General features: G+C 52.5%; 1 protein-coding gene across 2 annotated transcripts in view; it reads left to right on the top strand.

The window, feature by feature from the left end:
• The window catches only part of MEGF6 (multiple EGF like domains 6), a 73,146-nt gene that overhangs the window by 1,379 nt on the left and 59,215 nt on the right, over positions 1-12,552 (top strand). Inside the window, exons 2-4 of one of the 2 annotated variants that reach the window (XM_064678351.1) lie at positions 742-1,778; positions 3,109-3,243; positions 6,424-6,533. In XM_064678351.1, coding sequence (XP_064534421.1) covers positions 1,693-1,778; positions 3,109-3,243; positions 6,424-6,533 — 331 coding nt within the window. In that variant the 5' untranslated portion in view covers positions 742-1,692. The remainder of the gene's footprint in view (positions 1-741; positions 1,779-3,108; positions 3,244-6,423; positions 6,534-12,552) is intronic. The other variant, XM_064678350.1, reaches the window with a different exon arrangement.

A 12,552-nucleotide genomic window follows, 5' to 3' on the forward strand; every position in this document is an offset into this window, starting at 1 on the left:
TCCCGGCTCTGCCCAGCCCCTGCCCATTGAGAGGGATCCCTGGAAGTCTAATTGGGAGCAGCAGCCCGTTTCCTACTGTTGGAAAAGTCCTAACTTTTAAATGCTGGACAGGAAAACAGAGGCTTGGATTTATTATATCCTGGAGCTCTCTCTGTTGTTATAAAACATCTTTATGTAGCTGCCTTTCTTCCCGAGGAAGAATGAAGGATGTTTTCTTCCCATCCGTTAGGCTTGGCAGATATTTTACTGCTAAGTGGAAGCATTAAGCCTCCTCACCTGCTCTTTTCTTTGACCTGTGGGATTTATGGCACTGCTGTGACCTTGGGAGGGTTCTGGTGTAAGAAGCAGCTCTTGGTTTCTTCCAAGAGCCACCAGATTATGGGCATGGCCCTTGGGGACTTTAGTCTTGATTAATGGTTGTCCTTCAGTGGCAAAATATGTCTGTGAAACTATCCAAACCTTCTTATCCTGCTTCTCTGGGGGAAATCAGCACCTGCCAGAAGCCAGGAGTGCCCTGGAGTGCCCCAGCTTCTGCTCTGGTTCCTCCTCGCCCTTGGGAAGGGTTTCCTGGCAGGTTCTTGAGGCTGGAGAGTTCAGCGCAGCATCCCTGCTCTGCTCTCCTCCCCATCCCGCTGTGCAGCTGGAGCTGTCCCTGTCAGCAGAATTTCCTTGGGAAGTGATCAATTTGTTTATCTGTTGGAGTGCTTAGGAAAGACTGAATCTCTCTTTGGGTGTTTTTAGAGCTGCTGGGAAGGTGGTGTGTCCGGAGCTGGCCCTGGGAAGTGCAGAAGAGCTGCCTGTGGAGGAGCAGACCCGAAGCATCGCTGCTCCATCCCCGTGTGCAGGGCCGCCCCCTCCCCTGCTCGGGGCTGGGCACCGCTGGTGGGAGGGATTTCTGGCTGACAGCGAGCAAAGAGGCAGGAGAGCATGTGAGGGAAAGGAGCTGGACCTGGAGAGGCAGGGGGAAGTTTTGTGACTCCCGTGAACTGCAGGGAAGCTGCTCCGGTGCGTGTGTTCGTGCCCGCGGAGCTGCTCGCTCCCGGCTGCGGAGGAAGGTGGGAGCTGCGGCAGGAGGATGCCTCCCCCTCTGCGGATGGAGTGAAGGAGCACCCCGTGTGCTTTGGGGAAAGCCCCTGAGAAGTGGGATTCTCCTGCCGGGAGAGCTCCCGTCCTTCTTCTTTCCTCTTGCCAAGTACTGTTTTTCAGAGTGCCTTGGGAAGGGGATCTCAGCTCCGGAGCAGCTGAGCCCACATGGGGCTGCGCTGCTGGACACAGCCCAGGTCTTGTGAGCCCCCAGATCTCTGGGCTTTGTCAGGAAGCAAATCCCAGAAGGAAAAGTCACTTCAGTGCATTTCACTGCGAGCAAATGAGCATGAGAAGCCAGGTTTGGTTTGGGGGAAAACCCAGCAGCAGCCTGCACTGTGATCACTTCCCATGGACTGAAGAAACTCGCTGAATGAACCCAAGAGGGAGGAAGCATCCAGGAATGATAAATCTGCTTTCCCGCCGCGAGAACTCCCCTGTGCTCCGGTAGCTTTGTCCTTTCCAAGGAGAGACACCGGCAAGCTGGGAGCAGGAGGCAGCAGGATCGTCTGCCCGTGAGGAGGAGGAACTGGCGGAGCTGTGCTGGGGGAGGCTCTGGGATTCCCTGGGCACCCGCTGGGAGCACCTGGAGGGAGAGCAGCGGCTGCGATGGAGTTTCCTGCGGTGGCACTGTCGTTCATCCTGGCCCTGCGAATATCTCCGCTGGCTTCTGGGAGCAAACTGCAGCCCCACATGTGAGTAGGAAGGAGCGAGTTCCGGAGGGGTTTTATCGGGCAGGGAACTGGAAAGCAGGAGCCAAATACAGTGTTTTCAAATCAAGGAAGAAGCGAGGAACAGAGAGTGAAGGGGAGCAGGGGCTGTTGTGGGTTTCTTTACTACCAGATGTGCAAAAAAGGGAATAGAATATCGAAAACCTTGATAATCTTTGCTTGTAAACTCCCAGATTTAACTGAAATGCTGCTGTTGTGGGAGTGAAAGAGGTGATTCTTCTCTGAAAGAGGTGATTCTTCTCTGAATAGTTTGCCCTTTCTTCCCAGATGGGCTGTTTTTATGGCACTTCACGGATCTTTCTTATTCCACGTTCCTCCCCACCCGCTGCTGTTACTCCAGCAGCACGTAGGCTGCTCTTTTTAATTACATTTTACAGTTACAGTTTGGTGTTAATCATTTGGCTGCTTTGGAAAACTTCCTTGCAAATTTGGCCTCCTGCCAGAAGATGGTCTCTCAGAGCCAGGGGATCGCTCTAATTCCCTTTGTCCATGGAGCCGGTGTGGTGTGGGGCACTGACTCCAACCCGCCCTCCCTGAGGGGTTTAGTTCTTCAGTAAAAGGGGTCCTTTAGCAGATAAACGTTTTCCAAGAAGCTGCTTTTTCTCCCTGCATCAGGGGTTTTGTGCTCCTGCCCTGACAGTTGCTCTCAGGACTCCTTGGACGAGGCCCTGGAGCTGAACCCTGTGCCAACGGGCTGCAGTTGGAGTGGAGCACCCGGAGCAGTCGGATGCCAGCTGTGATCTGAGCTTCACCACGTCAAAATTATTTCGTTTTACTTCCTTTATAGAAAGTATCTTTGTGAAAACTCTGGATCCCTTTGGTGGAATTGGAAGCAGCAGAAGCAGCCCCAAATGCTGTGTGGCTCGTGGCTTATAGAGTCAGGGATAAATGTCTCCCTCTTTATTCTTAGTTAAAACCACTGACTTCTGCTGGGAGAAAGAGTTAGGATTAGAGAAGAAACAAAGTGCAAGTGGTATTTCCCTTATTTCCTTACTGCATTGTATATATTCCTTTTATTTACTGGAATTAGTCTTAGTTCTGAATGAGTGAGAAACCGCCACTGTGGCGGGCTGACCTGGCACGATTTCTGTTCCCTGCAGTGATTTAACTAATTGAGGAGGCAGATGCTGGGGGCTGCCCAAGACCTTCCTGCCCCGTCAGCAGGAAGTGCAGCTGCCCACGGCAGGAGCCTGTTGGGGCAGTGGGAGCACTGCTGCGCCCCTGGACACCCCAGACCCCTCTGTGCACCCCCAAACCCTCCCAGCCCCCCTGTACCCCCGTCTCTGTGTCCCAGGCCCAACGTCTGCGCGGAGCAGGAGCTGGCGGTGGTGGGGCAGCAGCAGCCGTGCGTGCAGGCGCTCACCCGCGCCGTCAAGGTGTGGAAGCAGGACTGCGGGGGCCGCCGCTGGTGCACGGGCTACGAGCGCAGGTAGGTGCTCTGCCTTCCACTGGGGTCCCTCCCTGGGGGCTGAAAGGTGGCTCCTGCTCCCCAGCAGCAGCGGGGAAGCGAGCTTGGTGGTGTCTGATCCCGCCTGGCACATCCACGACACAGAGTTTTTAAGCTGTCAAGGAATTCCTGAAGGAAAGGTGCCTGTGTCCTGAAGAAGCCTCGTCCTCGTGGTGGGCTCCTCGTGGTGGGCTCCTCGTGGTGGGCTCCTCGTGGTGGGCCATTTCCCACCTTCCCACGTAGGACACCTGCTTCCTGTGATCCAGCTGCGGTAAGGAAATGACCTGTTCACATCACGTGTGTTATTCCTGTGTCTTCAGATGCTTCAAAGCATCTCGGTGCCTCTTGTCTCACAGGGCTGATTGCAGGAGGGCTCTTGTCTAAAAATAACTGTAACTGTGGCTGTGGTGCCGGCGATGGGGTGGAGGACAGGGACTGGTGGGGTGGCACTCAGCAGGATTTGCTGCAGCATCACCACCTTCCTTTCACTCCATGAGCTGGACCATGCTCAGGCCCACGTGAGAAGAGTGTAGAGCTCAGTGGAGCTGGGCTGGCACAGGCGAGCGGAGTTTGAATGTACTCGTAGTATCCCTTGAGTTCCAGCTGTCCAGAGCTGGGAGCCCGGGCAGGAGGGCCTGAGGAAGGAGGGCTCTGAACACGTGTGACAGTGCAAATACTGCACTTTTCTTACCTACCCAGCAGCCAAACTACAACGTGCCCAAGCTGCTTCCGTCCTCCACCTGCTTTTCCGGCCTCATTAGGCACCTACGAGCCTTTACAGAATAATGATAGTTGTCATCTCAAAGAAACATCTTGGACTCGAGACAGCTTTTAAGTCTTGACTTTGGGAATTCCTCCTAACCTGTAATTGCCAGTAATTACCCTGGTGATGAGATCCGTGTCCTGGTAACAAAGGAGCAAACAGAGTCTGGTTTTTGGCTGTGTTTTAAGGGAAGGCTTTGAAAGGATGGGTGCCCTGTCTGCTTCTACTTCAAAGGCTGGGAGCCCTTCAGCCCCAGCTGTCCCTTCAGCTCTTTAATGGATGGTTTTGACATCACAAATCAAGAGACTGAAATGAAATAACTTTCTGTTCTGCTGCATTCTAAATATCAGAACAGCCCAGTGCCAAAACTCTGTTCCTGATGAAAATGCAGAGGAGAAGCCTGTGAGATATTTCACCCCAGGAGCTGTGAGAGCAGAATGTTCCTCAGGTGTCATTTTGTCCCAGATCCCCTCACTCTAAAGCTCTGGGAGTTCCCACTGCAGCAAACCTGTTCCAATAGCTGGGAGCTCTCCTGCCAAGCTCCCCTGTGCTGAGCACTCGAGAACAGTGGTGCTCACAGGGACTCTGGGGAGCCTCCGTCTCACCCTCTGGAGCTGCTCCAGTTGGACCTGGCTCTGGAAGCACGAGGCTCAGGAAGTGCATTCACAGCGTCAGGATCTGGCCTGAAGTCGGCCTCGGTACCTTTGAGTTCCTAGAGGTGACTGGGAAAACCAGCACCTGCTCCCTGGCAGCCGAACGGAGCATCCTCAGCCTGCTCTGCTCCACCTTCCCCGGGAAGGGATGGGTTTGCTCCCGGTGTGCAGCTTCCCAGTGAGTGATGACAGCAGGTAGCTTTGCTCAGAGCTCCGTAACCAAACCTGGAGGAGTGACAGTGATACCCCAGAGGGGCTGGAAGGGGATTTTCCAGCAGCAGGACACAGCAGGATTTCCTGGGTTCCATTAGTTCTGGCTCATTCCACATTTTCTGTGCCAGGGGCTCCTTAGAACACAAAAGAAAACAGAAACGCGAAGATAAAGTATCTCCTGTGTGGCTTACTTTCCTGTCTGCAGCACCCAGATACCCACAGGCACCGAGGCTGTCACAATATTTGCCTTTCCTGAGAAGCCTGCACTGGTGGAAGGGTCTGAAGTGTCCAACGGAGCCGCCCGGGCGGGTGGGGGTGACACTGCCCAGGGGCTGCTGGGGCACAAGGAGCCCGGGATCAGCCCTGAGCTGTCCTACCTCACTATTTCTACCTTTTCCTCCCCATTTCTGAGCCTCCTTGTTATGTTCACACCACCCTGCACCCACCATCTCCCCTTCTCCTTCCACAGCCCCCTGTCCTCCCCAGGCTGGGCTGGACAGAGCTCCTGGTACCAGGAGGATCCTGATGCATCGGAGCCTGGTGCCTGTAAATTGCTTTCTCAGCTTCTTCTGGAACACAACTATTTCCTTCATAATGTGCTAACAACTCATACAAAAAAAAAATATTGGAATCTGCTCTTATTTTTCTCAGCTGTTCTTCCACGTGCTGATTGGCACAGAGGAGTCCAAAGGTTTCCTTCCTGGGAATTAATGGTTCACCGTTACTTGGTTTTTTTTTTTGTAGAGAGACATTCAGATGAAATCAAACAACTCGACTGAGTTAGGATAAATATTTTCAGTGGACATGCACAACACATCTGCTGTGCCAAATATTTGTTGTTGTTTGCCTGACTTGCTTTGGTGGAGCAGTTTCATGTTGTGCCAACGGGGCTTTGCAAAAATCAGCTTCAAAAGTTTTATCTGTGTTTCAATTCTCACAAACACACAACATCAAATTTCCGGGAAAAAACCTGTCGCTTTTATTTATTTACACTTCAGATGAGTCCCTGCTTTACTCCCTCAGCTCCCACCCTGGAGGGAACTACTTGGAGTAGTTAAAGGGATCCTCAGCATCCCCTGCCGAGCTGTGGAGCCTTGCTGTGTACAACACAGCTTTTGGAGGAGCTTGGTGTTGCCATCAGGATTCTGGTGATTTTTTAGCTCACCAGACCCTTGGAGACACCTGCTCCTGCTCACTAAAGCTGAAATACCTGTTGTTCTTAAAATTTACATTTCCTTTGTGAACAAGTGTAAGAGGGGATCTCAGAGCTGTGAAATAGGTTAGAGGAGAAGAGAATCCAGGGTGTTATGGGGACCTGGGCGCTCATCTCTCGTGTTCCCAATTAGAGTAAATTAGGAGTATTTTCTTAGCATCAGTGATCGTTGCCAGACCAGGTGGAAAACAATATCAGCACGTTTGGAAACACAATTCCTCGTTGTCTTTGCCTCCACATTTAGAGTAACCAGCTCTGTTTTCCCAGTTCCTTGTGCAGCAGGAGCTGACCCTGCTGGGTGTCTCTCTGTTGTGTTCCAGGGTGCTGTACTACACAGGCTACAGGCAGCTGTACCAGCTGAGATCCCACACCACGTACAGGTGCTGCCCGGGGTGGTCCCAGCTGGCCGGGGAGGACGGGTGTCTGCACCGTAAGTGTCGCTGCTCACGGCAGAGTCTTTGCTTCTGGCTGAGGGTGCTCGCTTCAACTCCTGGGCCTGCAGTGAAAGTGTCTTTAAATGCCTTTAAAGAGAACTGGTGGGGGGGGGGTTTGCCTTTTTTTTCTTTTATCCTTTTTTTTTAATGATTAATATTGTTATTATCATTATTTTTATTTCCTTTACCTGTGCATCAGGAGGATTCTGCTCTGGCTTCCCGGGAAGCGCCGTGTGTTGCTTTCTGTTTTTGGAGAATTTCCACGTTGCAGCCTGAAAGGGTTTCAGGGTCCCAGTCATTTATCCACTTGCCAAATGCTACTAAATGTTTAAAATCAAGCCCAAACTGGTGTTTCAAACTGGTGCCATTGGCAGAAACTCTGGAAACTCCTGTGGGAAGGTGTGTGTGTGTTGGGGGCTGGGTCTGTTGTTTTAAAACTGACTGAGTTTGAGCTGCCCCTGTGAGAGGTTTGGGATCTCTGCATCCACCCCATACCTGCTTCCTCCCATATCCCAAGGGCAATCCTGGGGTTAGGATGGTGGGATCCAGCAAGGGATGTTGCAGCATCAGCCTCAGGGGAGAGAGCACACAGCCATGGGGGGGGTGGCACTTGTGGGGTCTGGAGTGGAGACCCAGAACTTGAGACTTTGGGATCCTGTGGCTGGATTCCTGCTCTCTTCTGGTGCAGTTCTCTGCCAAGCAGGCATGGAAGTGTCTCCATCCCAGCTGTGTGGGAAGCTGTGATAGGTTTGCACATGAGTCAGGCTGGGGATGTGCAAATATTAGTCTATAAGATGATTTTATGCTGTTGTTGCAGGAGACAGAGGCAGTTGGGATTGGGATTGACCTCCAATACAGGAAAATGTCTCCCACAGCTGGTTGCCTTTTGTTCTGTGCAGAGGCCATCTGTACCTTCCCTGTGCTTTGATGCTTGAACCAAAGGTTTACAAAAAAAGGGAAAAAAAGGTGTGTCAAGCAACCAGTCTTTATTCTTCCTATTCCAAAGCCTGGAGCAAAGGAGAGCAGTGCACTGGGCAGAGGAAGCTCCAGGGGTGCCTTATAACTCTCTGTCAGTGAGCAGATAATAACCTCAGCTGAACTCAGAAAAGCACCTTCTGTAATGATTTCTTCTGCCAAGGAAGTGAGTAATTCCATGCAGGAAGGAAGCAGAGAAAAGGAAATAAAGCTGCTCAGGGCACGCTCTGAGCTCATCCTTCTCATCATTTGGGCTGGGAATGGTTCTCCTGGGCTGGGCTGCAGTAAAGAGGAAAGGGACAGTCAGCCCCAAAGGCAGAGTGACACCAGCTCAAAAAGTTCTGCAGGAATGGCTGCTGAGCTGCTGGGGGGCTTGGAGTGGATCGTGAGCTGTGAGCTCTGTCTCTGTTCAGCCCTGGTCGGATCACTGACTCCACAACCAGGACGTGCTGTAACCTCCTTTCTGGGACAGAAAAATGAGTATCTTGAGTGCTGCAGGCCCTCAGCACAGGCAGGGGCACTTGCAGGGGTTGTTTGAGGCAGAAACTCCAGTGACATTGCTCTGTGAATCATCCTGTAACCCCCTGAGAGCAGCAGGGGGGCTGGTCAGCCTGGTTAGGGGCTGAGGGGGGCAGTGGGGTTTGTGCTTCCTGATCCAGCCCCCCACAAGCAGCAGCTGGAGGAGCATTCCACGGGCAAACCAGGACAGCTCTGCCTGGCCCTGGTGGGGTGGCTGGTGCCCCAAGCTGGGATTTCTGTCCTGACCCACAGACTGTCCTGGGAAACGTGTCTGGGCTCTGTGTAACTAAACCCTCGTCCCAGGGAGCTCCTGGCTCTTGGTTTGCAGGGATGTGATGACTTTTCCTGCTGGTGGCTCTGGCACAAGCATGTTCTCCTGGAGCAGGGGAGGGTGTGGGAAGGTCTGTCAGGGGACTGTCAGTAAATACTGGTGAGGTGCTGAGGCAGGGGCACAGGGCCAGGGCGCTCTGTACGACACAGGATTTTCTGGTTTGTGTGCCTGGAGTCAGCCTGCACTTGCTGCTGTGGCTCTGCTGAATGCCACAAAGCTATTGTGCCAAAACATGTCAGTGGGATTTGTGGCCCTTCCTATCTGCCTCCAGAGATCACTGGTCATGTTCCAGGAGTGCTGAGGAGGGGAAGGGCATCACTGCTGACAGTTTAATTAGAGCTGTTGCCACCATGCAGTGGAATCTTTCCAGTGAGGACATCTTATCTTGCTCTTCAGCATCTCCTCACTGCAGGGCTCTCTTTGCTCCAAATGCTGGGCTGGTCACCAACTTTCCTTAAAAATAAAAAACCCAACCCATGTGAGGGGAAATTTTCAGCACTGCAGGCTCGTGTGCAGCATGACAGTGTCTGACACTGAGGGGGATGTTAAATACCTTTGTGAGATGGGAATCCCAGCACCCTCGTGGGTACCAGCTCAGGCGAGTTGTCTGGGCTCTCAGAGCTACCCCAGTGCCTGGAAGAAGGGAACAAACACTGGGTGTACTCAGCTTAGGTTGGAGGCTGTAGCAAAACCAGGGTGTCTTTCTCTTCCTTACATGCAGGCTTAAGTCTCTGAGCACTTACAGGTCAGGCAATGGCCAGTGTGGAGCTGTGAGGGCAGTACTGGGAGTGTGTGGGCTCTGCTGGGAGCAGATGGCTTGGAAAGAGATGGAAAATTTCACAGAAACAAAAATCTCACAAAGGTCTCAGAGAATATTTGGCTTTTTTGCTCTGCTCCTGTGCCCTCTGCCATGGTGACAGCCAGGCTGTCAGCCCTTGCAGGGTGCCCCCAGTCTGTCTGGGTTCTGTGTTTTGTTCTCACCTCCAAGGATGAGGGCTTGTTGCCTCCCATTGCCCTCTGTCCTGGAGAATTCATTTGTTTGGGAAGGAGAAAGGTCAGAAGTCAAGGCACCCTTTGCATTTTTAGGATGGCATCAGGTTTTTTCCCTGCCTGATTGCTGATAGTTTAACTTTCAGACTAAGCTGCTTGGTTTCAAGTGGCCTCTGAGATGCTACTTAAATTCCACCTGGGTTCAATAACACAGGTAAAGCTCTCGGTGATTAGGACCAGGGGGCTGTGTGTCTGGTAATCCCTGTGATCTCCACTTTCAGCTCAAGATGTTGAGAAGAGTCCCCCTGAGTCTGTAACTGCTGATGTGTGTGGAGGAGCTGGAGTTCAGCCCCAGGCAGTGCCTGAGCCCTGGGCCAGCCCCTGCCACCTCCAGAGGGGACCCGGAGAGGCAGGAGGGCTCCCTGGAGAGCTGGGCAGGGGCTGAAGAGGAGAGCATTGTGGATTTAGTGGAGGTGACCTGGCCACGGTTTAGTGTGGTCTGTGAGCTGTGCAGGAGGGGCAGGGCTCTGCCCTGACCACGCACTCCTGCAGGGAACAGGGGCTGCTGCTCGGGCTGGGAGTGCAGCTGGGAGTGCTGGGACTGAACTTGTGAACCCCTCGCCTCCATCCAGCCCAGCCTTGGTTCAAGGTCCCCGTGTGCTCCCCTGGGGAACTCACCAGCCCATCTCTGCCCACGGGGGGTTGTACCTCGGGGAGTCCAGACACTGCAGGTGTGCAGAAATGCTTTTCTCCTTCACTCCCCCTTCTAAATCAGTCTAATGTCTCCGACTTCCCAAGAATCCTGCCTCACTAAATCCTTGCTAGGGACATTCCCTGGCCTTTGAGCAGAAGGCAGTGGTGCTTTCTGTAATTTATCCTTTCTTTCCTGTTTCCCTGGACAGTGTTGTCGCCCTTTTCCCAAATTTCATTGCATTAAACTCTGTCGCTCTGAATTAGGAGCTCATTTGCAGGAGGCCTGGGGGGCACAGAGGGGGAGAGCCACAGCCCCCCCCCAGGCTGGGAAGTAGGTTATTATGATTTCCACTCGGTATGTGCCAGCCTGAAGCACAGAGCAGGGGATTGTCCGGCTCATTCAGGAAATCTGGGGCACTGCCAAGAATAACACCCCTGTCTTCTAACCCCTGATTTGTGTCGCTGAAACTGCTTCTAATATTTTCCATTGTTGTGCTTCGGGTCTCGCTGTGCTGCTGGCGAGTCGTGCACTCTGGATCCAGGCTGGGCTTTGCTGGGACCCCCTCAAAAGTCTCTTTTTTTAGGTGATTAAGGTGAAGAATCTGGGGAGAAAAAAACCAAACCCGCTCTGCAATTTAACCACGCAGTCCATTCTGTCTTGTGGTGATGAGGCCTGAAGGAAAGGACTGAAAGAGAAGACAAGTCCTTCTGCCATGACTAGAGCTGGGAAAACCTGGAGGCTGCAGCCCCAGAACACCTCAGCACACAGCTGGAGATGGGAAGTTGTTCCTGCCTCGCTGTGCAGGGAAGTGTTGGCAGTGCAGGTGTCACAGCTCGGCCGAGCAGGATGCTTGTCAGAGAGTTCCCAAGTTCCAGAGCTCTGCCAGCACGGGGCTGACACGGGATCACTGCAGTCCCCAGGGAGACGTGGCCATGAAAAGCGTTAGATGAGAAGATAACTGGCTTTGTGAAGCGGCGTTTCATCACCGATTCATTATTTCAGGGAGATGAGCGTTTGGGCTTCAATGCTACCTTTGTGTTATAAATAATCTTCTCTTTTGCAGGGGGGATTTGAAAAATTATCAGGTCCTTAAAAGAGCCAAGGCTGCGGCTCGAGTGGTTCAGCTCCAGTGCATCAGAGGTGCAAAGTTTGGGGAGTTTGGCTCTCGGTGAGAGGGGGACTTGGAATGAGCTGGAGCTGGGTGATCCACAGGGAGCTCCTGTGCCCGTGGCTGTGCCTGACCCCAGGGTGCTCTGACAGCTGGGTTGTGGAGAAGTGATAGAGCAAAGGTCCTTGAAACAGGTACGTAGCTCTGTCTGGCAAGAGGAGTGTGTTTTGATGGAAAACATGCACATTTGGAGAATGGCACATTCACATCCAAACCTTCACAAAATATCTCTAATCACAAAACCTCCTTAAGCACACGACCTCCCCAACCAGCACAGGCTTGGTGGAAGGCATTGTGTGAGCCAGGAGCAGGATTTAGCACAGAGGAGAAATTAGGAAGTCAATTGTGTTCCTGTAGGAAAAAAACAGAGCCAATATTTGATGCATGGGGGATTCAATGGTGGGAGGAGAATAGTGGGAACCCAGGACTGTGGTTATTGCATTTCCATGTACAGGAGGTTGGAACTGATTTTTCAGGCGTGACAAGTTGACACCCACCAGCTTTGGGTTCCTTTTGTGAAGGTAATCCCTGCCCTTTCCCAGCTCGGGTTTCCTGTGGATGCCTTAAAGTTTTGAGTTATCTTTGCCAACTGATAACTTTGCAGATTTATCTCCTGGTGTGCACGAGCCGTCCTGCCAACGTGCCCAAACCCCACAGCCCCGTCCTCGCTCTTGTTTCCATCTGTGATCCCTTTTTCTCTGAGTGCACAATTAGTGTTTTGGAGCCGGCGTGGGGTACTTTGTGCCAAGAATTTTGGAGCCATTTTTGAAGGCCGTGCGGGGTGCCAGTTATAATGACACAAAATGAAATGTGTAATCACAGACCTGCTTTTTCTGTCACTAATTACTTACAGCTTTAGCTGGAATGGGAAGAGAAGCCAGGGGGGCTCCCGACTTGCAAAAGAGGAGGGAGAAGCTGCAGCCAGCACAGCCAGTGTGCCTGTGGGACCCTCGGCCCAGCAAGCCTGGAATTGTTTCCAGGTGGTCTCATATCATGCAAGGGGTTGTAATTTAATCACATCTTTGTACATTCGGTTGGTAATGACCCCATGGCCCCGAGCACCAGCGATCCTGGCACCACTGGTGACTGCAGTGTGTTCCTTCCTGGGATGCATCAGCTGGAATGAATTGGTCCCCATGGCTTCTCTTAGCCCTGGGCTGAACAGGGAGCTGGGGTGGGAGCTGCTGCACCAGGTACCAGCTCTGTGTGTCCTGCCCTGTGTCATCAGGTGATGCTCTTTGCTCCGTGTTATCCAGTTTGCCACGGCTTTTGTGAGATGTATTCCAACACTCCCATCACTCTTGGAGATTGTTACAGCTTGTTCAGTGAAAAGGGAAA

Source organism: Pseudopipra pipra, chromosome 22, assembly GCF_036250125.1.
Source record: "Pseudopipra pipra isolate bDixPip1 chromosome 22, bDixPip1.hap1, whole genome shotgun sequence".
Taxonomy (NCBI): Eukaryota; Metazoa; Chordata; class Aves; order Passeriformes; family Pipridae; genus Pseudopipra; species Pseudopipra pipra.